The sequence below is a fragment of the Zosterops lateralis genome (genome assembly GCF_965231275.1).
Source record: "Zosterops lateralis genome assembly, chromosome: 1".
Classification (NCBI taxonomy): Eukaryota; Metazoa; Chordata; class Aves; order Passeriformes; family Zosteropidae; genus Zosterops; species Zosterops lateralis.
The window spans coordinates 31763713-31791309 of record NC_139762.1 but is presented as its reverse complement, the minus strand read 5'-3'; the positions used below and the strand labels follow the sequence as shown (position 1 = coordinate 31791309).

Genomic DNA, 27597 nt, shown 5'->3' with positions numbered 1-27597 from the left:
GAGAGCTTTGGTATAAGCAATAAAAGTCTTTAAAATTAAAATGCTAATCGTAAACAAACCCAAATGCATGAAAGATATAGTCTGACTGCATAACAAAAGAGAATTATATAATTCTATTTGAGTGAAATCTTTCATCTTTGATTTACAGGTTTGAGTCTGCCTATAACTGAAACCATATTGTTCCATATCTTTCATATCATGGCCTTCCCCAAAATCTTGTTTTAATTAAGGTTCCTTTCAGATTTTAGAATAAACTGCATGACAGTCTTCACTTATGGCTTTAATATAGATCCTTTTTTTCTTTTTTCTTCTTTTTTTTTTTTTTTGAATTTGAAAAATATATAAAAAATTAACATCACTTGTTTTTAAAAGCTGAGCAAGCTATCAAATACTGCAAGCTGAATACTTCAAGGTATCTCCTGGGGTTCATTAGGTGAGAAAGTTGTAAACAAAATAAAAGTTACTGTAGCAGAGTTTTGTTCATTTGAAGTACTCTTACATACATGCCATCTCTCTCTCTCTCTCTCTCTGACAGTAAGGCAACACGTGTAACAGTTTAAGCGTTCATTTTCAGCTAAAGGCACAACTCTATGTTACGTTCTCAAACATGGAATTAAACAGCTAAAGTCACATTGCAGGGAGATCTTGCTGCACTTCGGGGATCTAAAGTAAAGCCTAAACCCTTTGAAGCTTCTTAAGCAACATCAGTTCTCTTGGTGCAGGACTACATAAAAGAATCAGTTCGTAGTCACATCACAACCTGTAAAAAACACTCCCACACAACCTCCACAGAAACACCTGAGCTTCAAACGAGCTGAACTGAAGTTACTGAAGGTCGCTGCTTTGGAGTCAGAACGCAGAAACATTTCAGAACAAACCAAAAACACGTTTGAAAAACTATCCATACTTGATCTCTGCTGCACATATGGTGAGCGCTACTGTCAACTACAGAGGGTACAGCACGTTTTCTTAAAGGCAAAAGATCATTTTAGAGAATTGTGAGTGTGTTTTTATGATAGAAAAGATTACATGAAATGGGGAGGGATGGCCAGGAATAGGGACGAGAAAATAAAGCACCACCAAGCACAGTACTTCAGGGGATTTATAGTACAATAAGAAGTGCTTTCCCTTTAGCTAAAATCCCTCATCATAATTTAAACACTTTTCACTTATTCAGCTAAGAATTCATTACAGAAGGTTAAAAAATGTCACGTAAAATAAGGGTGGGGTTTTTTTTCTCTTCATTACACAGAGCAAAGAAAACAAATTCTATTAACAATTTAACACAGTATGAAAAAAATTATCCAGTAAAAAGTGTCAGAAAGTGATTCATGGAGTTCACGGAGTATGTTGCTGGCTGTTGCAATTCTCATATCTATAATCTATCATGTAGAATTTTGCAATACTCTATTTCACAATTTGTGTTAGTGAGTGGGTCAAACAGCATTAAAATACATGCTCTAGGCTCTTTCTCCCAAGTCTGTTTTACTGTAACTCTAGAATTGTGGCGGTTACATTTAAGGAATCTTTTGGGCTCTTTCAAGTCCATCCAAAGAACAAGTGAAACTGCTATTCCGAGTTTTGTGCCCAGTGTTTATGTTCCATCTGATCTGTGCCACCCAAGAAGCAGACAAGACATGTCTGAGGGTGCTTTGGGGGATACACAATGATGTCACCCACAGGAAATATCAGGGAGGACTTGGCACTTCACAAGGCTGGCTCTTCTTCCATGGGCTCACCAGCAGCTCTGTAAAAATAAACAGGCAATCAGAATACGGCACAAGAGTACACAATGACATTGTAGATTTTCATGCATAATCAAAGCTGATTTTTCAGCTCTCTCAGATGTTTATTTGTGTTATTCAGCTATCCATAAATAGAGTTTCTTTCCTAGGAAGTATAAACAAATGTCAAGTGGAAAAACATTTTAGATCCAAGCAATCACTGAAAATGTTCCTGTTTATATTAAAATATGTCAGAATATTTTATAACATTTTGTCCAGAAATGTACATGCTTTGTGTCAACAGAATCAAATAATTTGATGAAAAAAATAGCTGTGATACTTTTCTTTTACAAGCTTTTGCAACTAAAAATACATGCATTTATTTTTTCAAGCAGGCCCACACCATTAAAGCAAAATAGTTCACTAGTAGCCAAGTAGTGTTCCCTCTGAGGTTTTTCTCCAGTCCCCTAGTTTTTGATTTTGTGTTTTCATAAACATATTGCCTGCCTGCCTGCAAATTTTGAGACTAAATCCTGAACCTGATCAGCAGATTGCTATTGAAGTAAAAGTATCTATTAATTATATCAAATCAGATTATATCTATATCATTTATATGAAAACCTCTGGGAAATTATCAGCTTAGGCAAGAGACAACCAATAAGAAAATTATGAGGATGCATACACTGAGCTGACATCAAGTCTTGCAATTCCTTGTATCTGAAAAGCTACTGCACCTGAAGAATATGATGGCAATTATAAAATTGGAAGCTTCTGAGACCATGGAGAGACCTCACTATTGAAGGGCAAAGAATTTGGACAGAAACCATTTTTCATCTCAGTCTGTCAGCCTTACAAACTACTTTAAAATAGTAACTTCAAGCAATTTTGAAATCGGGGAGAAAAATAAATGTAAATTAATAAATTAGATGTTTACCAGTTAATTCTTGTAAGCCAGTATAATAACTGGCTTCAGTAAAACATTCCTCAGAAAGTACAAATTAATGAGATCCCCTGGGAAAAAAAGTAATTAATGGGGGCTTTCTTGGACTTTGATATATCATTCAGCAAGGATGAGAATTTTAAATTAATCTGGAATTTATTAAAGTCTTTCCCAATGAAAAAATCAGCAGTATGTCTTTAAATTATTTTACATGAGTCGTTCCTTTATGATTTGGAATGATCACTAATAGTATGTTAAAAAATATGTTGGGTGAATGACATGTGAAAAAGATGATTTTTTAAAAACTAATCACTTTCCAAAGGGTTTTGACTCTAAAAAATGATCAATCTATAAATCTCAAATCTTTAGTTTCTCACTACATGGTGGAGAATGTTTCCTATGTACAGTAACCACTGTGACCCCCTCATTCCTGAGAAGCGAGGTGAAGGCCCCTTGCTCTTCCTCTTTTCCCGCTTTTGCTTTGTTCTGGCTTGCAGCGGAGAGCACCCAGTGGCAGCCAGGGTGAGATGGAGCCCTGCCTGCTGCTGAGGTCCTTCTTCAGGTGTAATAAAAGATCCCACACCAGGTGAGGAATTCATACTGACGGTGTGTGTTGCTGTTGTGCCGACCATACGCTTCCACTTGCTCCAGACACTTGTGGGAGATCTGAAAGTCTTCTGGCATAACACAGATAGTCAATAAGCCCTTGTTAAATATCCAGAACCTTATGGGTCTGTTTGGAAAGAAGATAATTTGGAAGCAGATGAAAGCTCAGTTTTTAGGTTCTGCAAATGAGAAACAATATGCGTCAAGAGATTTCAGGTGGTGATTGGCAGATGAGGAAGGAATGAAGCTCTGGAAAACCTCTGGAAGTGAGAATAGGAATTTGGACTATTGATAAGAACCTAGGGAAGCAGTACATGCAACAGTCTCTTTACAGACTGTTTACAGGTGTTTGACTTCTGGGACTGACACTCTCATGAACGTAGTACAACTGAGGATCTTATTTAGGACTTCTTTCACTGGGAAATTTTTCACTGACAAAGGTGCTTCTGAGGGCCAGGAGTGGCCCTCACTGATCTTGAGTGCTATATTCTAATAAATTCCAATATATTCCAACAACAGGTCAACATTCTTCACCAGGCAGAGCACAAGCACCAATAATATTTTTTACACATAAATGCCAAATGCAAGGTCCTTTTTAGGAAAGGGAGGTAAGGTTAGAGTGCTGTGGCAATCCAGCTGTTGTCTTGAAGTGTGGGCACTCTCATAGTCTTCTTCAGTCTCCTTTTGAAGACTTATGTGTATGCTTTAACTTCATTGTATTAGTGTCAGAGAAGTCACTGGATTTATCCAATAGTTTATCATTAAAAACATTTATTTTTATGAGATAACGGCTCAAGCTAGAGTTTTGTGTGAGAGCCAGTACTGTTTTGGGGTCAGAGGACAGAGAGAAAAACACTGTAAATCCCATAGCACTGAGCAGAGAATCAATATATGCCAATTCTGACAAAATCAAAAGTTGTCAAAAGAAAAATTGAGGGGGTAGAATCTGACAGGCCAAATTTGTGTTACTTCAGCTTTGTCACTGTGAGTTAGGTCAGTTCAGTCAGTCTTCCTGTAGCTGACAGGAAGTTGGCATAAAAACATAAAACAGGCAGAACCCCCCACCCCACATTGTATGCTCTGAGCATACAGCTCGAGATGCAGCTGTGAGCTCAGGTCTGATCTAAACCAATTCCATGCAGTCAGCAAATTCGGAAAGACACCAATTGAGACTGTAATGATTATAGATTTTTCTCTACGGCTTCACTGTGGCTCATTTAAACTGCAAGTTTCTAGGAGCTGAGCCCTCCTGCATTCATTTAACTTCAGTGTGTTGTGAAGAGTGCTCATCTTTAGCTGTATATATGTAGAATTCTGACTATGGCTGAATGAAATAATCTCTTTGCAGTTAATACTAAACAAAGTTTAAACCTTCAAACAAAATAAATAGATGAGGAAAAAATCCTAGTATACAGATAAAATCTGACAAAACATGTGACATTTTAAATACTGTTCTGTGGAAATTGAGAATAAATGTTATTTATGATAAAATTATTAAAAGTAATTAATATCTACACTTTTCAAAACAGTAGTATTTAAGAATGTAGATAAACTTAGTACATCATCCAAAAAAAGAAACTGTTTCTCTTACCTTATTTTTTAAATTAAAATTACAGAGATTCCTCTTAGCTACATTATCACACACACAAAATAAAAATTCAAGGTATGTTTCCAAGGTAGAAACTGCTGAAAAAAGGTAGATTTTTCTGGCATGGTATGGCTGTTTTATGCCATAATCTGTTCCTAATTTAACTCAGCTGTCTCAGGGAAGATCGTTGTAATTGAAAAGTGATCCTCTGGTAGCAAAGAGCTGGGGAAAAAGAGGTATATTTCTATATCATGAAGGTGATTTGGGGAGCGTCTAAAGACATTATATAAGACATCCTGAGTAAGTGTATATCCTAGTAAAAATGGACTTAGGATGGATCAAAGAGAAAGGAACTAAAAGTAAAAACCATCCTAGTTTAAGAGCAGAACAAGATAACTCCATATATACCCTCAAAATAGGAAGTAATGTCCAAACAAGGCAAATTAAATAAAATATAAACTCTGGCAAGTTAAATGTAAACCTTCAATGAAGTAAACTAATGGAAAGTCTGAAGAGTAACATATTAAAGGCATAAAAGCTAATAATAAAAAGATCTTTCAAAATACATCAGAGGAAATGATCAAAGCATAAAAGGAGCATCAAGGAAGGTAGACCACAAAAGCAAAATGAACTATTTATATCTGGGTTCACTAGAGAAGTGTCAGTGAGATTTTATTACTTGCAGATGAACTATCCTAAACTGAATCAGAGCTAGAACAAACTGATACACCAAACATTGCCAAATTTCTAAGAGCAGATGATATTTGTCTGCTAAGTTCCGGGGAAATATGATTAAGATGTTGTTAAAGAAATAGTTACTGAGCATATTCTACAGCTTAACTCAGCAAGAGGTAGAGAGGCAAGAAAAGCGGTTCCTCTTTTGGAAACCACAGGAGGTACGGTAAGCCTGTATGGCAAAATTGAAAGCAGCTACAGTCAGTGATGGAATTAGTAAGCATTTAGGTAACAGTCATTTGGGTAAGAGTAAGGTCTTAACACTTAAAAAGACAGAAATCCTTTCAAATTTACTAGAAGTTTCTGAAGGAAATTAGGGAAAAGGGATAAAGCGATTGCCCTCTGCAAAGAAGGTCTTCCAACAATTTTATCCAAGTGCTTAGAAGAACCTAGGTTGTTGGGAGAAGGTCCTTTCACAGATTAACAATTCATCAAAAGCTGGAAATGTATAATAATATTGGTGAATTTTCATAATGGAGGAATTCTCCAGAGCATCTCAAAAAGACTAGGCAGACTACAAGTAGAGTTAGCTGATAATCTTTGCTGATAATGCCAAATTGCCAATACTACTCAGGTGTACGGCCCATAACAGCATTTCTGTATGGAGAAGAAGGCAAACAACACAAACACAAAATAAGATGGAGGACACCTTTAACTGTTCTAACAGTAATGGCTACAACTGAGAGTTTGGAGTTAGTGGTAGAGGAGCAGAAAGCCACTGAAACAAAACATCCCCAGTATTAGCTACTGTCTAAATTCATAATGTGTCTAGCACCTGGAGTCCTGCATGCAGCTTTTACTCCACCTCAAAAGAAACTACAAAAAGGACAGAGAGGAGCAAAAATCATCAAAGGTAAGAAATTATTTTCATATGAGCAGGAATACAGAGTCTTGAGAAGCTCAAGCCACATATGGGTTAAAGATTATGAGTAAGAAAAGAGATGGTTTTCCTTCTCATAATACAAGACCATGGGGTTTCCCAGTGATTTTATTGGTTAGTAAGTAAAAGCAGTGCGATGCTTGATGAGGCTGTGAGATTCACTACCCAAGTTCCAGAGGCAGGTTCAAAAAGGTTTTGAAAAGTTTATGCCTTTGTATGTATCCTCAAGGCTTTTACACAGGATGGCTCAGATACAGCAGTTGAGATCTATCAACCCACCAGGGCAAGGCTGGCTCTCAGCCTCCTCTCCTTCTGATTCTCTTCCTTATTGTAGCCACCACCAAGGATGAGAAGAAGGTGGGCAAGATAAAGGTGCAGGTTGACCTGGGAAAGCTGTTCTGCAGTTCCTGAGCCTGGAGGGGACTGTAAGCCCTGTGGGGTATGGCAAGTGTGTGATGTGTACTCAGCACAGCTGAGGTAGATATCCAAATAGTGAAATGCCAGGTGAAGCTTTATGAGTTGATAGGCAATTATGGCAAGTGACCCTAAATGGTAGCTGGCTGTACCCATAATTTGACCATTTGCTCTAGCATATAATATAATGCAATTTGACTGAAACTGCAACTGGTAGCTCTGTAACATTAAGAGCAAAAAATTTACTTTGTTTTTACTTCCATTTGTGTAAAATCTATGCTCAGCTGAACCAGAGCCATAAAGTCAAATTCTGATAAATGTCATTCTCAAGATTTACTGCTTCCTGTAAAAATAGTAAGTGCAAGAGATCTTCCTCCACACCCATTTTCCATTTTAAGAAGAAACACACAGAAGCTCCAAGGTATCAGAGACAGCAGCGTACTGAATATTTTCACAGCACAATTTCTGAAACAGATGTCTGGCCAAAGCAAAATTCTAATCAGCTGAATTTGTATCTCACACAGGGAATAAACAGTTATCAACACACAAAATTTCTGGTAGTTAGAAATGTTTCTATAGGGCATGCTTTTTTCTTAAATTGCATCTCTATTTAAATCCCTGTTAGCACTATACATGTTTCCTTTCCTATCCACAAACTCTTTTTTCTGTATCTGTACTCTTCCAAAGTCTAAAATTGAGATTCAACTGGACCTTAAAATGCAGAGTTATGTTTTGGTAAAATAAAACACCAAAAGCGTAGCAGCTTTTCACGTTTTTCTTCATTTAGCCGGCCAGAGAAAATCAAGTAAAAAAATAATCGGCCCTGTCACTTGAAGAAAAGGAAGAAAGAGAGAAGAAAGAAATAAAAATACTTAATATGGGCCTTAGCCAGGAGCATTTTATCCATCAGTGGTAAATGAGTCAGATATGAGTTGGCCAGGAAAAGAGCTGCTTTACCCAAAATCTGAGTTTCAAGTGAGTCATCTCACTCCAACACCAATATATCCTCCAACATAACTGGCCAGAGTTTCCCGCAAAGAGACTCTTGCTGCTGCTCTTCATCTGGAGGCCTGGCCATCCAGAGCTGAAGTTGACAGGATCTCTGCCATTGGATCAGTGAAACAACCTTAGAGCTGCAGGCCAGAACTGTCAGCCTGGCTGACCGTGGTGGGAATTAAGAGGAAGCAAATTGACTCCTGGTGTAATGAAGGAACCCTTCAGACTGCCTCATCAGCCACGGTGCTTCCTGTTCTGCTCCCACCCTACCTGTCCCAAACAACTTTCCCTAATGAACACCCAGTGCAAAAGCTGCAACAGGTCTTCAGAAGGTGACCCCATCTATACCAATAGGAGGAAGAGCACACCTTCTAATAGAGCTTGAGACCCCAAATGACTTCTCACATTCCAGCTGCCCTCTGTTTGCCATAGGAAGTGGCTGGAGAAGGGCCATGGCATACACGGTCCTTTATGACAAAAAACATTAAAAAACGTCAAAAAGCAAAGCTGAACTCATCTCTACATTACTGCTGTTTGTGTTGGCACACACCTATGAAACAGATGTTGTGCTTAGGTGAAATAAAATAAATTACACAGAACCCAAAGCATGCAATTCCATATTGATCCTTACATTCATCAGGAAGAAAACAAAGAAAATGATGCTCAGAAGACTCAGAAAACCTAACTCTCAATTTTGGCCCAGTGGGATAGCATTTTTTCTGTCCTGTCACTCTGATGGCAACTTGGCTTCATGTGACTTCTTTGAGGTTTACAAATGTATAAAGAGACTTCAGGACGCATGCATGCATAGCCTTTTTTTTCTTTTGTGCTCTTGACAAATGTCTGCAGCACCACAGAAGATATTCCAAACGAAGTCATTTTTCCACAAAACAATTCTTCACAATGGATTCATCCCTACAAGAGTCCAGAACTGATGAAGTGTAATGAATCTGGCTGCCACATGAATTCCACTTGTGTTCATTTCAGTACATCCATTTTTTTTCCATGTTTCTCAGCACTGCCCTGAAATTCTGTTTTCAGAACGGGTGGAAACTGTCACAGGTTATCAGCTGGTAGCTAATAAGTACAGTAATTAAGTGCAGTGTTAGTCAAAGGGTTATTTTGTTCAAATCATGTAGGAGTAGCCGTTGTTCTTGGTAGTTGTAGTTTTGAGTGGAGGCACATAACAAGTAAGATTTTTGGTTATTCTCAGCAATGTAAAAATACACAAAATTAGCCATGCCCTTTCCCAGACAATTTATAGCCTTAATTTGCTTGACTGCATTATTTCCAATACTTTAACTAAAATTATTTATATTTCAGAGCTATGCACACACAAGTGGGAATTTTTCTGTCCCTTGCTAGCAGAAGTGTCTTGTAACTGTCAGAAACTTATATGAAAAACTACATTATTCCTCAGCTGAGCACTGATTAGCACAGTCATAAATCTAAAATACATCTTGTGTTCATCATGGATTCTTCTCTAAGCTTTTATGAAGTTCTCTGCAATAATCCTAGCACAAGAATAGTCATGGCATATTAAAATATAATTACAATTGGAAAGGTAATTATGAAAATACTGTGAACTTTACTAGATAGCTCTATCCCCTGTGTGTTCCTTTGAGACATGCCTCAATTCTTTGACAGATGAGTGTTGCCACTGTTGTGAGGGACGCTCACTCTCAAACGCATCCACAGCTTTGAGCATTGCACTAGTCCCCTGGGTGCCTATCAGTTCAGTTCTGATTAAAAGACACAACACAGGAGGAAAGAAACAAAGCGACTGAGAAGCAGTCACAATGTAGGAGGCATGGATCTTTCTGGCTCCACTCCCACCACTGCTGTCCCTACCCACAGCTCCCTCCTTTCTCTACTGTTGTTCCACAGCCTGATGAGCTGATGAGTCTCCTTATAAGGCTTTTTTTCATCTTTCCTCCTCCTTCCTCTGTTTTCTGTGTATGATGGACCCAAGTGGTTCCACTACATTTTGTGTCTTTCTCTACTGGCAAAGACCAGAAAAGTTTGTCCTTAAAACAAAAACAAAAACAAAAACAAAAAAAAAAAAAAAAAAAAAAAAGAAACTCCAAAAACTTCTGCAGAGGCTTTTCTGATTATAGATGACAGAATATTCAGTGGCTACTGAGGTTTTTTCACATGTAATTGGCAAAACACACAATAGCATTTACTGCAGCATTTTCTTAATTTGGTAGCGGAAAGTAATCTTCATTAATGTAAGAAGCAGATGACAAGCTGGAAAAAACCAGCATTCGCATTCTTTGCTGGTGTACCTTCATCTTAGTACATAGAAAATGTTGGCCCTAACCCTGGTCAGGATTGCTTTAAGTTTTATACTAGCACTGTTCACACAACTTCCAGGGAAGTAACTTTTAATGCCTGTCTAATATCACTTAATAACGATTTAAGTCCATCATTATTAAATCTATCTGACTGTTGGTTGAACGCTTTCCTAGAAAATTAAATGAGATTTGAAAAGCTTCTACTAAGAAGAATATGGTTGATTACACTTGACCATGTCTATTTACCTCTTATGGATATCACACTTTTTATGAAGTAGCAAGAATTAGACATGGGAAGAAAACAAGGTTCTTCTACTAATCATTAACTTTAGTACAGAAATAGAGATACCAAACCCAAAAAACTGCTAGCATAGAATATCTCTGCTTCCAGTGGCTAAGTGGGAGAACTGAAATCCGGGGATGAAACGCCATATATCTCAATTAGCAGATAATTGTGAAACAACTCTTAGTCTTCCTTTCTTCTTCATTTCCCTTGGCTGGAGTGAAAGCCTTGTTCTCTCTGATATTTTCATGCACTTACCTGCTGCCTTCCTGAGGAATACACTGTTCAACATCCACTGAAAGAGAGGCCATAGCAGATACTGTTTCTGTTTCCTCCCTCTCTTGCTTCTGAGACTCAGCCAGAGCACAATCCACTGGCACAGAGTATGGCTCCACTGACTTCCAGTACTTGCCTAAGGAAAACACACATAATAATTTATGGGAATTTTAGCTAGCATGGTGGTACAAGAACAGTAATCACTTAGTTCAACACTGAGTGATTATAATTTAAAATCACTGTGGTGTAAGCAGTACAGTTGAAATTTCAGGCTGCAGTGAAGAGGTCTATTTCTGAACTTAAGAATGCCAAGTTGGAAAGTGCTTTCATTCCAAGAGCTGTGTCACACCCTTCCCCAGAACGTAATAAACTGGAGGAGTAACACACGAACTAATGAACACATTGTCAGGAAGGCTATTGGCTTTATCTACACAAGGTGATGGGAGCTGAGAGCAGGGTTAATAGCTAGAAGCTCTGATATGGCACACAGTTGATGCAGAGACAGCAAAATGTAGGAAAATGTACGTTGATGTACAAAGTGCTCACACAGCACTGTCTTGAAAAGGAAAGAAGTCAGAAATGCCAGCTCAGACTGAAGTGGTGTTGCCAGAACAATCAGGTTTGTTAGTCCTGGATGTTCTTTCTCCTCCAACCTCAGGGCGTATACTAGAACAATAATTCAGTTAAAACTTTCATATATGAACTGGCTGTTGATGGAAAGCTGCCGGGTATCATAAGGGATAGAGCTTTCTGGTCTGCTATGTAAAAATACAGCAGTGGATTAAAAGCATGAGTATTTTCAGATTTCTGCCTGCAACAGAAGAAACTCATCAAGAAATGCAAAAAATAATGGCAGGTGACTCATCTTAAATATAGAAAATTATCTGCTACTGCACAGCTATTAAGAAACAGTTTGATTATTGGAAACCACATGAACAAGTACGAATTTACATATATATTTCTTAACAGTCCAGTAAAAAACTGAGCACTCACTAATTGCCAGGTGGAAGACACCTGGGAATTAGCAGCTTTGGGAAGTCTGGGAGCTCTGCACCAGAGCTTACTCAGTGTTTAGCAAGAAACTTTCAGCAGCTGCTGCAGAGGTTGGATCAGGGTACTTATCTGGGAATTAAACGGAGGGTTTCAACAGCTGTGAAAGAGAGGGGATCAAGCAGGGGACCTTTCCAAGGACCAAAAGGAGGATTTTGGCAGCTGGGCAGAAGGCTGAGCTGAGGTGCTTATCCAGAGGGTAGCTGGAGGCTTTGACAGCTGGGAGGCCAGGCCAGCAGTGGTGCTGCCTGTGCTGCAGAAAGGCTGCTGAAAAATCCCTCTTTGGTAACACAGCTCTCAACACAGTTTCAGGCTTTTGGAAGGATGAACTTTTCCCTCCAGTGAGAAAGCAGCTGTCAATAAAGTCCAAAAATGTCTTTATTCAAAAACATCATTGCAAGATGAAAGCCCAAGTCAATCTTCAAGAACAACCAGTGTGCATGGCCAGAGTGTTTCTTTGAACTCTAATAGTGTGCACGTTTGAGTAGTTAGCAGAATCTCTAAATAACAGGGACCTTCTGGGGATAAAATGTAAAGTGTATTAAGTATCCTACAAAGTTGAGATTAAGTGTTAGGAGGTTGGCTTTGCTCCAAAAACATGAAAGACAGAGCTAAAAAGTTATGTACATAACAGTAGGCTCAATGATTGGAGCCTGGCAAATTTTATAAAAACAAGACAAAAATATTCTCTATTATTACTGTGCTCAGAGACCATATTCTCTATTCATTAAAAAAATACACTAAAAACAAACAAAAAAAAGTTATATGAGCATTCCACAATGTTCTCACAGATCCTATGTGCAAAAGTCAGTCTTTGCAATATACACCCAATTCAAACCCTATAATTTATGACCTAAATGTTCACAGAGTGGGTGGGGTTTTTGTTGCAGAAACAGATGTGCAAGAAAATCAAATCTGTTGGCATGGGAATAATACCCCCTCTTGCCTATAAAAGAAATGAACCCATGTTCACTGCTGGAGTTTTCAAGGGCTTTTATTCATAAAATAAAATATTAGTACCCAACTACCACTGTGTTGGTCTCCTGCAGCAACAATAAAACAGCATCAGTGAGGATTGCTACATCACATTCATTCATTCACACACAGGCTTCCACACCAGCTGCCCCCTGAATCCTGACTTTCTTGTAACATTAAAACTCAGGGCCAATTTAAGCATATTAGTGGGCTCTCTGCGCCCATTTAACTGCCCTTCACTCCCAAGCCATTGGTGGTGTGCCTTGTTTCCCCACATGGAGAGTTGTGTTATGAGAGGGGCTTCAGCAATAGAGGGAACAGAGTCAGGCCAGGAGGCAGGTGGCAGCCCCTACACTGCACTGGAGGGTCCTGGAGAAAGGAACTACGTGGTGTTTGTGGTTTGTGGGGGGAAATGTTTAAGTAGTCACAATTAGAAATCGCATCCAGGTAGCAGCAGGTACCTCTTGCAAAGAGGGCTCTGTGATGCTTGTGAAAAAGTAATCATGGGTTTTTCTTTAAAATTGGAAAACTGTACTTTGCAAACACCTTGGGTAAGCAGAAGAACTTAGCAAGCTTATTTTTATCCAGGACAATATTTATTTGCTGTACACAAAACATACAGGCCTTGAATGCATGTTCAGCTAAAAGATTTGCAGGCAAAGAGGTATAGAAAGGGGAGGCAATCACAGCACACAGCTGAAAAGGAGCTTTGTTAGGAGGTATGCTGTGCATTAACAATTAAAAAAAGTCAAAAAGCATTGGCCTCAACCACTCCAATCTCTATGGAGTAGAAAATGCCATTTCTACTGTGTTCTACTGGAATGTGCAATTTTACCAGTGCCATTACATTTCATTGAGAAGAGCTTGGTGGAGCCCAAGGGAAAGAATGAAGTGTACTCCTGGTTTCATTCATACAAAACTTGAGCAATCATGGATTGCAAGAAAAGAAAATGAAACCAAAGCAGTCTTCTAGGTATGCTTTGGCTTTCAGCATGAAAATGTGCTTAAGTCTCCCTCAAAGATTTGAGTAAGCACTGGCTATTACCAGGAAATAATAAAAGGGAATGTTTCTGTCACTCCTATAGGCATTTGTAATTGCTTTTCATAGATTTGGACATGCCATACCATGTCTTGCTTGAAAAACAATATTTGGGGTTGGTACTCTGCTATTGAACAGGATTGTTTAGAAATAGCCTATTACATGGGTGTGGGAACTACTAATTCCAAATATATTACATTTTCAAAGGAGCTTTGGATCACTGTCAATACAAAGCATTTATAGAAATTCTATTCTAGTGAGAAAAAAAGTTGTCTCTTTTTTTCTAAGTATTGTAGCTTCAAGGTTTTGCAAAAAGCAGAGAAGAGGGGCTTATTTGGTATGAAATGATGTTAATATTCATTGTGAAAGTTGGATCACAGAAATACAAATCCAATATCCAAAGGCAGTGCAATGATCCAAACAAATCAAGCTTTCTCAGTACCTCTTGAGGTGCTACTTAACAGCCTAATGCTCTCCAGCCTGCCTCTCTAAAATATTGAACAGTAAAATATTGAACTTGCTTCTCTTAGATCTAAATATGCACCACAAGGCTGCACTGAACTTCCTCAGGGCTCCTTTCTGTCATCCAAGCATATTCCTTTCTAATACTTGGTCTCTCTCCAGACAACATGAGGTAAATACAACTTTTTAGGTGGTTGCAAGGAAAGGCAGAAAGTTGTGTGTAAATAAATCCAAACCCTGAGCAGCCTGACTAAGGTTTCAGAACAGCCCCACTGGACTGCATGACCTTACCAGTACAGCTGAAACCTAATTGTGGCAAAATCAAGTCATTCTGCAGAGCTCTGGACTATGTTCTCAGATTTATACTATATATTTGTTTCTAAATCCACACTTTCTCTCTCAACAGCCTTCATTTGTATTCCTGCTCTTCTGTTTGTCTGTTTCTCAATTCGCCTTTTTTTTTGTTTCAGATCCATTTTCCATTACATGCACATTTTATTTCAAAAAGAATTGCTTCTCCTTTCCTTGTGCCAGTGGTCTGTGTGTAGCATTCTGCCCTTATCATTTGCAAATCTGTTCTATCTTGCAGAGTACATGAATCTCTTTAACCTTCTGACTCCTTCCAGATCATTAACAGATTATTAACAGGGAATTTTAACTCATGAGCTACCCAAGAACATACCACTGTACAAAGGACTTATTGAAATATATTATATACAGCTGATTCAATTAGAGCTTTTCTGTATTTAGGTGTCTACTGGATATGCATGATGAATTATATACCTACAATGAATTTACTTTGCAACTAAGATCAGATGAAGATTGCATGGACCACATGAACAGTGAATTGGGCATAGTGTCCCTTTTAAAAACTGCATTTATTTTATACAGATGAATCCCAATAATTTGTGGCTCATCTCAAATGAAGTAAAACATTTGTTATTCATTTGTTATTCTAAAGCAAACAGTAGAAGTCAGGAAGCTCCCACTGGCTCAGTAAAATGGCAGAGACCAGACGATTAGAGAATTTAAGGGATATGTGCTCAGTTGGATTAAAGCAATTGATGGCATGAAGTTCTTCAGTGAGCAAAAGCCCTGAAGCATCTGGGTAGTTAAGGGTCAGAGCACACAACTGAAGCAATAATGTACCCTCTGTCTCAGGAACAATAAAATAATGTAATTTTTAGCACTGTTCCATGGATCAGTGGCCATGTGGAGCTTTTTAGCATTATCTCAAGCTCCTCTGAATCTCAAAGTGAGTATCTTGTAAAGGGCTGCAGAAACACAATCTGAACAAACTGTTTGCTAGAGCTCTAATTTACCTGTCTGTTCACTGGCAAACATCTAGTTCATCCAAGCTGCTCCAGAATGAAAAGATTTAGGAATATTCAGGAATCAGAAACACTTAAATAATTTTAATGGGTTACTTTTTCAAGGCTAAATATGTAGCAGGAACAAAGAAATGTTGAAGAAACAAAAATAAAATTATATATATATATTTATATATAAATATTAGACACACCATGTCAATTTATGCATAAAACATTTTCCCACTCTTTTCTCTGAAACAATAATGTCTATGACATTAATTAATAACAAAAAATAACCCCAAGCCCACTAACCCACCAACTCAAAGTGAGAAACATACTTTGAATTTCAGTGGTCTTTTTTAAAGAAGCTATTGCATTCATATTGGGGATTTGGTGCACAATATCTTCCGGGAGAGGTTCCAGCTGAAAGAATAGAATAGAATAATATAAATAGTCAATAAGCCACAGGGACATAAAACAAACTGAAACAATCTAATCCTCAGGAAAAGCTCAGCCCAAGAACTGGTTAATATGTTGCTGGTATCAGTTCTAAATGTATAGTCATGATTTTGTTTTCCATTTTCCAGCCATGTAATTGAATTCCAAGGGGCTTTTCTATTGGCTGCAAGACTAATCTATGGAGTCTCTGAAGCAGGTGCATGTCTGTGTATTATTCATTAAAAAATGCTAGTTATTTGTGTAATTTTTGTAGGTTCCTCACAAACCAAATTCCATTGCGTCTGTATGCGCAGCTGGATGCTCCAAACAAAACCTTGCTGAAGCTGCACTGGAACCAAAGTGTGCACTCTATTATCTTTATTTTTTCTGGTGTTGTTTCATCTAGCCATCTTACACATTTTAAGGTTTATGGGGAAAAACCATAAAACAAGCTGCTTTTACTAGCTTAACATTAATTTCAAGTAGTATTTAAAGCAGTAAATTAAAAAATGGTTATTCAGATTAGCAGTAAATTTCCCTAAGTAAGTCTTTTTACAGAATCAGCTGCATTTTGATTTCCTAGTTTTAATTGTATATTCTTTGAGCAGGGCTGCACTAGCAGAAAGAACTGTTCAGTTACTGCATAATTATTTTTGCCTTGCAGTGGATAAATATAAAAAGTAAACTGTATTTTGAATGTCACCCACATTTGCTTTCTTGTCCACCTTCCACACATTTTTCCTAGGAAAAAAAGGCTAAAAATTTGTTTGGGCTAAATGTTTCTCTTTGCACTGTAATAACTATATTCTGCTTGAACTAGGCTTAGAGTCATGAAGCTCTTCTGCCTCCCCATGTAAATTGCCATGGCTGAGTGTGCAGGTTTGCTTCCTGAGGAGTAGCAACTGTGTCAAGGTGGACAAAAAAGAGCAATCTCACCAGTCACCAGAGAAACACTAGTCTCTCCTCTCTAAAACTAAGCAAGTTCAACCACCATTGACAGAAGACATCTGTACTGCAGACAAAACTCCTTTCTTAAATATGCCTGGGTCTATTTTAAACTAGGTCAAGTGAAGCCCACCCAAGGAGCTTCCGTTGTGAAGTTAATAGTTCAATAGCCATCATACACTGTCCTCCAGGTTGCAACTGCTGCATTGCTACTCACCAGCTAGATAAAATCAACTTTGATCCAAGCACACATAGTGGGAAGTAACTGCAGTGTGAATACTCCCTCAGTGGTGCTATTTTAAGCAAGCTTAGCTACAAATCCCAAGATTTCTGGGATCCTGCCACTACAATCAGCAGTGAATGCCTGTCAGCGATAAAGACATTGCAAATATCACCAGTCCTTTGGAGTCTTGGTAACTAAAATGAATAGGGCTGTTCATGTCATTATTTCCTTAGAAGCCCATATGGGATTGCAGCTGGAAGATTTTCTTCTGGCTAGAAACAATAGTACTATGTTTTGTTTTCAAATAACATAAATCAGTCCATTCTGCTCAGTGATCCAGTATACAGAGAAGTGCTGGTTGGACCTGACTGGATCCCAGCGCTACTTGGTTTACAAAGATGCCAAAGTGCAAAGAAAGATTGTTCCTATCTAAGATGTATCATAGATTAGCACAAAGACAGCAATTACAATAGAAATAATATTTCAGATACTTTTGCAATCTTTGAACCACATCTACTTTATCATCCTCACAGGGGGCTCTATTTGGTAACTCTTTCAGGTGCCTGGGGGGAAACTGCCTATTTATGAAAATGCCAACCAACAGATCAAGCTGTACAGATTTTAGAGCAATAATCCATATAATAACCTTAATAATCTGTACCTTGAGTTATGCAGATGAATAGCATTTGCTTTATCACTAATCATTTTCTGTTTAAAGTAATCAATCATTTGGCCAGGAATAATACAAAACCCTGAAGTTCTGTTTGGTCATGCTGGGTGCAGGAACACATAAGGGGCAGCACGGAGCAGTTTAAGGTTCTATTTCATCAATTTCCTAATTCCTAAGGCTTTGCTGACCAATTCACTTCCTTGAAACAGAACAAAATAGATCCAGGCCATAGCAGTAGGAATAATAGTAAAAGGTATGAAATTGCCAGACTGCAGTAAGTGAGAGCTGTGTCTTGCTTTGCCCTTTGAGTATAAGATTCTTTAGGCAGACCTTTTATACTAACTATATGCAGACCCTTTGTACTAATTATCAAGATGGGAACAACTGTGTAGAGACAGCTAGAGGAGATTTTCTATTAAAAGGTGGATTTATTTTGCCCTTCTTAAAGTTGGATTTTTACAAGTGACAAAACAGAAAAGGTTTGATTTTCCCTAACATATCAAAACCACCTCTTTATTTATCAGTATGTATTTTTTTTTAAACAAGTAGGCTGTATTTGAATATTTAGACATATCAGGTGAATATTTAGAAATGGCAGATGTGTTTTTAGAAATCAGCATAAGCTGATGAACCCTTAAAAGAAGAAAAAGGGTAAAACATCCAACACTTATCCCAATCATTACTTCATCTGTTAGCACTACTAACAGTTTTGTAGGTGATGTGAGTATAATGGGCACATTTGATCATTTCCTTAACTCTTTTTTTTCCCAGAAAACTTTCATTTTACATTACAAGCTTGGCTGAGGCAGGGTCTTAAGCCTTTATTTCCTCTCATCCTTAAATACAGCCCAACAGACCCTCTTTCATATCAAGGAAATTTTATCAGGCTCCACAAGTGAGTTCCTTACATCATATATCTTCCATAGCCCAAAATGAGTTCCATTACAAAATCACTGCAGAAATAAAGCCAGCGGGTTATGGCAGCTACTTCTATACCCTTTGAAATGAGACTCTGCATTCAAATGAAGATTCTGTTTGTAGTTCTCTACAGTTGCATACAACTGTATAGACACAGAGGTGTCCCTGGAAAATATCAGCAGTTAGACCCAACACTGAACAAAAGAAATTACTCTACACCTGGCATATATAGCACTATCACCTTCCCTCCTACACTTACTGGCATTCAGACCAGGAAGTTTATTAGCTATGGAGGCTAACAGAAACGAAGCTGAAAAGAGCACTGGAAGTACACCATCAGGCAAGAAATCTCTCAGAGAAGAACAGCTCAAGTCTGCAGAAATAACCAAACCACTGGAGAGACAGTTTGGACCAGACACAAAGGGTCACATTTTCAAAGCTTTTACATGGCTGAATTGGGCTTTTGTGTTCAAAGTAGATTAATGTAGAAACTGAGTCCACTAATCATTTTCAAAATAGGAAAAACAATGTAAATGGGCAAAAAAAATCACTTGGGATGCCAAAATCTGCCAGAGGCATATCAACAAATGCTTGAAGAAGAAATTAATGATGGAAATTTCATGTGCCCAGAAAGGGATCTGAGTTGATCCTTGGGAACGTGGAGAGAATCTGAAACTATGGCAATCTGTATTGAGCTGAAAATTCTAGCAATATCCATGTTGTCTTCAGCACTGTCACGTTTTAGAGTACCAAGATTAGCTTCACTGAAGAATGTTGTGGAGTGCAGTTAGAGATTACTGACAAGTGAGGCAAGTGTAAGCAGAAGGTAAGGAGCACAGAGAGTCTGCCAGAAGCAGAGGAAGAGGAGAAGGCAGGCAGGAACCTCAGGGATGCCAGGGCTGCAGGGGGAAAAATCACAACCCCCCTTTCTTGGTTACAATATGTAAAAAACCTATCAGCATAAAGACTGAGCTTTGTGGCTCTTAGTGTTGCCTATGATTGCAGAAAAGTAAGTTCAAAGATCTCACAGGTCCTCTTATATTATGTGTTCTTGTATTAGCAATTTTCTCAGAGTTTCTGCACTCTCCATTTACATATAAGCACTTTGGGCAGGTATTCTTGTGATCAAGGGTTACAATGCAGTAAATAAATAAATCAGACTTAATCGGGAAGAAGTTCAAAGACACAAAGGGTCATTAGGGTCACTAGCACCTGCCAGTCCCTGAAAACTAAGCAATATCTTGGAATTATGTAACTTTGGAATCAGAATATTCTGTTTTCTTGGCCAAACCACTTCCTGAGTAGCACTGCCCACCTTAGGAACTTTGATGTTACCGTGCTGATGTCACTGCTGGCACACACATTGCTCCAGTTTCCTATCCCATCCAGATGTCTATTTCTAGACTCTGGGTTTGCACAAGCAGCAGTTGACAGGTGTTTTAGACTCAGTGTTAATTATTTTCTAGTATTAGAGTCAGATTAACAATGAGAATGTGAGATTGTGAGCAAATTTACCATGCAATTTAAAGTTGATCTCAGACCATATTCGCTTCCATGAATATTTCCATTTTGGAGAGAAAAATGCTTACCTGTTTTGGTAAATAACCCCTTTTAATGCCCTCTTGGCAGAGCTCACTGTCTAGCTGGCAAGCAGCCCCAGATTGACACTGAATTCCACAAAGGAGAAAATGCCAACTTTTCATCATCAGCAGGAAAGCTGCAAAGCACAAGCTTTCCACCCTAATTACCATCCCCTCCTAAATGCCAGCTCAACAGATTGCAAGAAAGAAGCACATACTTCACACTCTGCAAGAAAATTGTCTGGTGTAAGTTTTCAAGCATGCTTGGGAGCCAACCAATCACAATGTTTTGTCAAATTCTGCTTCAGACTGAAATTCAAGCCAGAAGAATATTTACTAGAAGATGTTAAATTTAGTCACTTAAAAATGTTTTTACACTTGGAGCCAAATTCAGCCTTGACTGCCAGAGTCAATGAGAGCAGACGTGCATCTTCTCTGCGCCTTTGCTGCAGGGTCCTGCTGGGCAGAAACACTGTGGACTGCACTTCTCTGCTTCCTCTGTGCAAAGAAAAGCATGACCCCATCTGTGACCAATTATCACTTGTTACACACCACAGGAAACTGCTGTGCCAGGAGGAGCTAAGAGGCACTGCCCAAACCTGTAGGCAGATCAGAAGGACCATGATGTAAGACTGACTCCCATGGAGATATCACACCTGGCTGCTTTAAGAGGGATGGGATGAAGGAAGAGCTAAAACCTTAGGTTTTGACTCAAAGAGTTTTGTGCTCGAAAGAATACTTCCCTACTCTTTCTAGCTGCAGATGAGCGCCTATATGAATGCAGTTATGTTGGAAATAAAACATAGGGTTTAATATACTGGACTCAAGGAAAGCCCATACCCAAGGATTTTTTAAATCTAAGAAGTGCCTCTTCAGAAATAATGTGGAGGAAAGAAAGCAGAACACATACCCTTAGGTGTCTAGAGCAGCATTACTCACCACCACCAGAGACCAAAAGTCAGAGCAGAGCTCTTTATAGCATCAAAGCTAGGGTGGGAAAAGCAGGGTGGAATTTCCATACTCCACAATGAAGATTTTGGGGGGAAATCTCAATATTCAACCCAATTTTCAGTCTTCTTGAAATAAAATATAAATCTTAATATTTAATGGTTTTCTTAATTGAAGTCATATATATCTATATACACTTTAAAAATGAGTTTTTAAAACTATGTAATCAATATGTGAAAAACTGTAGAATCTTTTAAAGAGTGTCACAATAAGTGAAAGAACTTAATTTTCAGCATGCATATCCTAATCTCAGAAAGACTTAAAAGCAATGATTCTTTTGGAATTATCTGAATCCATCTTTTCCTTTGTTTTGACAGATACTCGTTTAATGGCCCAGTTATCAAATCATGTTGAGAAAATTTAGGGATATTTTAAGGCAACTGATGGTCATCTTGCCTTTTCACCTTCCAGAAGGTTTGCCATGTTTACATTTTGGATTTAAAGGGAATCCAGCTGCCTAATCTCTTCTCACCTCTTAGGAAGATTTCCTTCCAAGGAGATAACCTACAGTGCTTCTAATTAGGTCTGCAAATGGTCAAATGGATTTTTCTCAAAGTGACATGGAAACTTTCTGCTTATAAACAGAAGCACAGAGAGGAAAACCTAAGATATCAAAACATTTTAAAAGTAATTTTACATGTAAAGTTTCTAATTAACAACTGATCTTTATAAAGTTTATCCTTAATTCTGTAATTTCCTTTATATTTTATTATTTAAGAAGCTTAAATAATTTTATTATTTAAGAAGCTATTCACAAACCAAACAAAATTGAGACATTTCAGATACCATAGGGTATCTTGCCTTCTTTCCAGTTGCTGTTAGAAAGGATGTGGATCTCCTCTAAATTCTCTGTTACTTATATCAATCTTCCATGTTCAAAGTATTTAAAGAAGATTAATTTGATAGAGTATTATTTTCCTAGTGTCTTCACTCACTTTTTTTCTAAGAGAAGAGTAAGAAATTATCTTACTAAACAAATCACTAAGCTATAAGCCATGTATAAATTAAAATATATCTATTTTGGATGTCATTCTGTTTTCCTTCTTGATTCTCTGAGAGAAACTAAGAGAAGAAGGTATTTTGCATTTGTAAATTTAATGTTACCTTTTAGGTAACACATCAGACCAGCACTCCCTGAAAGTTGAAAGCTGTAAGTTGTGGCTAGTTTTAGAATTTTTTTTTTTAAGTGTTATTCTGTTGGTAATAGGACACATGAAGCAGTGAATTTCTGTATTGAAAAGTCCTGGCCAAAAGCAACAATAGAAAAGAAAAAGTTTTTAAAAAGCTCTGCAAAATGTTTATGAATTCTAATCCTCAACACATGAATAAATACATCTGACAAACTGCAGGGTACCTCACAAAGGCCTTTCCCAACCTTTCTAATTTGAGTTCAAATACATGTGTAGTGTTTAGAACTGAAGTTAATCTTGCCAATGTTTTTAAACTAGGGGTGCAGCATACACCATTATTTGTAAAAGTGAAAGGCAGATAATAAGTTATAATTGTCCTATTAATCACCTGTAAAGAATTGCATTCAGAGAAGAATCCATCCTCAAATTATAGTAATTGGTTGTTTAAAGAAAAAAAAAATAATTTCCGTCCTTGGCAGAACATGCTTGGAGTTCACTGTGCAAGTTCATGAATAGTATGCTGAAATCAAGCAGTGTATATATATGCTGTGGGCCATGTGGTGTATATTGCCATAAATCTATTTCTTACTGCTAACTAGGTACCAGACTTCCTCATTAGTGTCTGCTCCTTGGCAACACCTTTACTTATTCTTTTAAGTCAATGTGGGTTTCTTGTGGTACTCTTGATAGCAACATCCTCTCTGGAGTACTTTTCTCCACAGCCATATCATATTTTGTCTTTGAAATTCTGCTGCACCAAATCACTTGATGCACATCCCAGAAGACAATGTTGTTAGCAAAAGGACATGAGAAAACTGCTTATTGCCTGAGATGTTTCAAGTAATTAAGGACCATGTTCTTTTACAAGCAAATTAAAAATTACTGCATGGGTTTTTTTGTAGTCATTCTCATTCATTGATAGCAGAAATAGTAGTTGGGTTTGATACAGTGGTAAAACAAAATAAGGCAGTTTCCACAAATGGGTAGCACCACCAAATGGTCATAACTGGATAGAGGGGCCCAGGCACCTTCACAGAGGAGGATACATCACACCATCAGCACAGAACCATTCAGATTAGTCAAACAAAGGTGCAAACTTCAGGAAATGGGTTTAGAAATGCTATGAAAAGCCACTGGTGTTGTAAATTATTATCACAGGGAAGATGACAACAGAAATATCAATTATAGTTCCCTGGAATGGCAGCTGATCAGGAAGGCAATGCTGCATTCACTATGACTGTCAAATGCCTCAAGCTGGGTTATGTAATCCATATTTCAGTACCTAAATAAAAGAACTAACACTGAGCTGAGCAGCTTTTAAAGTAGCATATACCACCACACTGAAAAGCTTTCCTTATGGAGTATATCAAAGGTGACAGTAGATAAAACCCATTGAAACGTTTCTCTTTTTTTCTGGTGTCTGTTTTACATTTCTGAGAATATTTTTGAAAAAGCTAACACTTTATTCATTGTATGTGTAATGTAAAAAATAATAAGCATTGTTTATGTGTCATAAAGATGAAAAGCAAAGGTTTAAAAGAACACTTAGAAAATTCTTCTACCCAACATCCATCAGAAGACACATTATTTCACCTTATTCACATAGGTAGGAAGCCTTGAAGTGGAAGGGAACTGGCAGACTAGCCTGCAATTTGGCACTAACACATTTGATTGGAGAGATTATATAGCTATTAAGACTTCCCCTGAGGGGGAAACAAAGTATCACACTCCATTTTATAACAAGATCTTGCAAAATTCACAATTTATGGTAAAGGCTTTTGTCCCTTCATAAACTATTTTTGCTGCACCTTCAGCAAGTTTTTTCCTTCTCACTGTATTTATAGGATAAAAGGTATTTTTAATGAATAGCAAAAAAATTTCACTAATAGGAATCCTTATCGTGCATTTATATACATAAATGGCACATACTCATATTTACTTAGTCTTATAATCTCCTCTCAAAAGTTGTTAACATATACAATGTTTGATAACTCTTGGAAACTCCATTTCAACTGGATACAAATCAACCTCAATCTTCATTTATAATTTTTTTAAATCTTGTACACATTTTTATTAATGTTTCAGAAGTGAAGTGTCAAAATATTGCAAAATATGTACCTTTGCAATGTCCAGTTTTTGAGATTAACAGTTACCTTGCAAAAGCCATTTTTTTTCCATGACAGATGGCTAAAAGGTCTATTCCTAGTAGACCAAGTCTGGTATTCAGCACATCACTAAAAGCAATTTAGAGGTTTTAAATATTACCCAGAACTGGGAATAATTTAGGCATACATTAAAAAATTTGTATAATCATCTAGTTTACAGGTATTTATGCAAACCAGGTCTGTTCATTTTTAAGACATATTCAAATTCCACGGTTTTTATACCAAAGAAAGGACTGACACCACTGTTACTAAAAGAAGGCTAAAGATAGCAGCTTCACCAAACTTTGCTCATTCTCTCCACCTGCTGTGATTTATGTTTTACCTCATTTCCTAGAAGGGCATTTATACAGGCTTCAGAGGCGTCACAGATGGCAGTAAGGTCATGTCCTCCCTCCAGTGCCAGCACCACGCGGCCATCCGCCAGCTTCAGCAATTGCTTGGTCAGGTGGCCAAAACCTGGTATTCAAATACAGGAGTGCAAATAATTAAAGCAGAACAGGCACTGCAGGCATGGTTCACATCTGCTGCATGAGAATGCGGAAAGCTCTGGAAAACTCTACAGGCAGAATAGGATATACTTAGCCCAGTATCCTGTTTCTGACCATAGCCCACACCAGATGATTTGGTGTTAATATATGGAATTTTTTATGAGGCACATGTGAGATAATGTCCCTCGTGCTGATTGCTTGTTGCTGGAGATTAGTTGAAACATGAGGATGTCTCTCTTCTTACCTTTGTTAACCATTATCACCCTGGATTCTCTTCATATTTGCATATCAGTGTGACATATAGCCATGTTATTTAGAGAGATATGGCATAACCCTGGTCACTTATGGCATTGATATGACAAATAACATTTGTAGTTAAATGACAGTGCTATAATTAAAAATAATTGTGTTTTCCAAATGGGATGATGAAGGGTTTTTTATTTAAAAATTACTTCTTCCTTTGTATTTGAGGTTTGACAATATTATAAAATCATGGACTGAGAGATAGTGAAAACATATGCTACCTCTTAGGTCCATCTTGAAGTGTTTTTAGAAGCAGCACTAACAACTTTAATTCAAGGTTCTGGTATAAGCCAAAACTGTCTAGAACTTTGTAGCTATCTCTACCAGAGTTGCTCACTTCTGACCAATAGTATTCTAAGAAACTCTGCACCATAGCCAAAAATGATAGTACTTCATTTTCTGTGGTGATCTATAACTACACAGATATTACCACAACGTCTTCATCTGTGATTCAAGTAGATTTAATTTATTGCATTTTTAATGACAAGAAAAATAGCATGCAATATGTCAATTTGGAGTGAAGATTTTTGGAAGAATTTTTGTGGTAGTTTCCTAGGACAGCTATTGTTTTTGTTTAATCTCTTTCAAGTACGAAATGATAAATAAAGATTTGAAACTATTGATGTTAAATAAACATCATATCTTCTTAACTTCTCCACTTGATCTGTACTAGTTGCTCCATTGATGATCATCACTACTCATTCCATTGCATTTCATTTCCTTAAATAAAGCTTTAGAAGGTACCTGCTAGACGCTGGAGTTCTATAAAGACACAAAGACCAACATCTTTTTAGTATGTTCCAGTGAGAAAGACTACCAAAAATTAAAACTGTGAAAATTACAAGCATATTTTCCAGAGAAATTTTCCAAACTTATGTTTAGTTCTGTTTTCATCTTAGGATGTAAAATGGACATCTTTGTTAACAACATGTCCAACTGTTTTTAGAATAGGAACTTTAATTATATCAAATCTGGATTAGCTGTACAGACAAAAAAAAAAACAAAAACCCAAAGCAACAAAACTCCTCTACTTGCCACTTAACATATAAATGATCATAGAAACACTAGAGGTAAAATACTGTTTCCTTGAGCCACTGCCCAATTTCTATATCTTAAAAGTACCACAGTTTTGATTCTAGCAAAGTAACTTCACTGTGGTTCAAATTACATAAATGGCTGAATAACAAATAAAACCTTAAAATCCCATTTAAACTCAACTTTCTTTCATGAAAAAAAACCCAAACCAAAAACCACCCCAACAACCCCCTCTCCCCCTCCTTTCTACAAAAGACCAAATTTAGACAGGATAATAAAAGTGAAGGAAGGAGTGGAATGAGGGTAACCTTTGATCTTTAGCCAATTTCTTTAGCCAATTTTACCTACAAGAATTATTTCTGTCTGCATGTTACACATGAGATCTTTGGATCCATAAGAAGAAAGTGCCAAAAGTGTAAAGCAAGTCAAAGATAAAACATTCACAGGAAATGAAGAAGAATGAACAGGCATAGGCTCTTCACATTTCTAATTCACTCTTTGAGTGTGTGAGGAATCCAACAGCACTTTTAAGATTACATTATCTTTTGTGTTATACAGATTCTGTGAAGGGAAAGCTCTACCACGTTTCCCCTGCACACTGGAGAATTTTGTATGACTGCAAATATTGCTATCTCCACATCATAATCTTCTGACGTTTTTAGGGCAATAAATGTAAAGACTCTTGCTATGCCTTTTCTTCATTTAGACAACCATACATAATATTGATATAATACATCATTGTTACAATAATAGTTTGTGTGCTTGGTTTCCTGATGATTTTCCTAGTATCAATGCTTTAATAGTCACCCTTGACTAAATCAGGATACAAGGAGCTACAGAGAGAGCATCTTTCCAAACAAGGATCACAGTAACAGGATAAACTGTTTCCAACCCAAATTGACATGATGGGGCTTTTCCTCAGTATAACTACCCTGAGAAAGTAAAGGTGACTTGCTAGAAAGTGAAGAAATAACTTTAGTCAACAGTATCAACATCGCCAGTGACTGAACGAGGTATGGAAATTCTTAACAAAGAAACTTGGATCCCGTGTCACTGCAGCAACCTAGGAAAGATGTCAGCTTCCTCAAGGAAATCCTCTGGAGTGTAGAAGTAAGAAAA

The 27597-nt window shown here is 37.5% G+C and overlaps 1 protein-coding gene across 14 annotated transcripts in view; it reads right to left on the bottom strand.

Annotated features, from left to right (window-relative positions):
- Positions 1-873: 873 nt before the first annotated feature.
- The window catches only part of HDAC9 (histone deacetylase 9), a 459263-nt gene continuing 432539 nt past the window's right edge, over positions 874-27597 (bottom strand). For 10 of the 14 annotated variants that reach the window (XM_083872068.1, XM_083872074.1, XM_083872071.1 and 7 more), the window contains 4 exons: positions 24975-25108; positions 15914-15998; positions 10722-10875; positions 875-1747 (listed from right to left, as the gene is read on the bottom strand). In XM_083872068.1, coding sequence (XP_083728194.1) covers positions 1708-1747; positions 10722-10875; positions 15914-15998; positions 24975-25108 — 413 coding nt within the window. In that variant the 3' untranslated portion in view covers positions 875-1707. Of the gene's footprint in view, positions 1748-10721; positions 10876-15913; positions 15999-24974; positions 25109-27597 lie in introns of all 14 variants that reach the window. The other 4 variants (XM_083872072.1, XM_083872070.1, XM_083872073.1 and 1 more) reach the window with 3 other exon arrangements.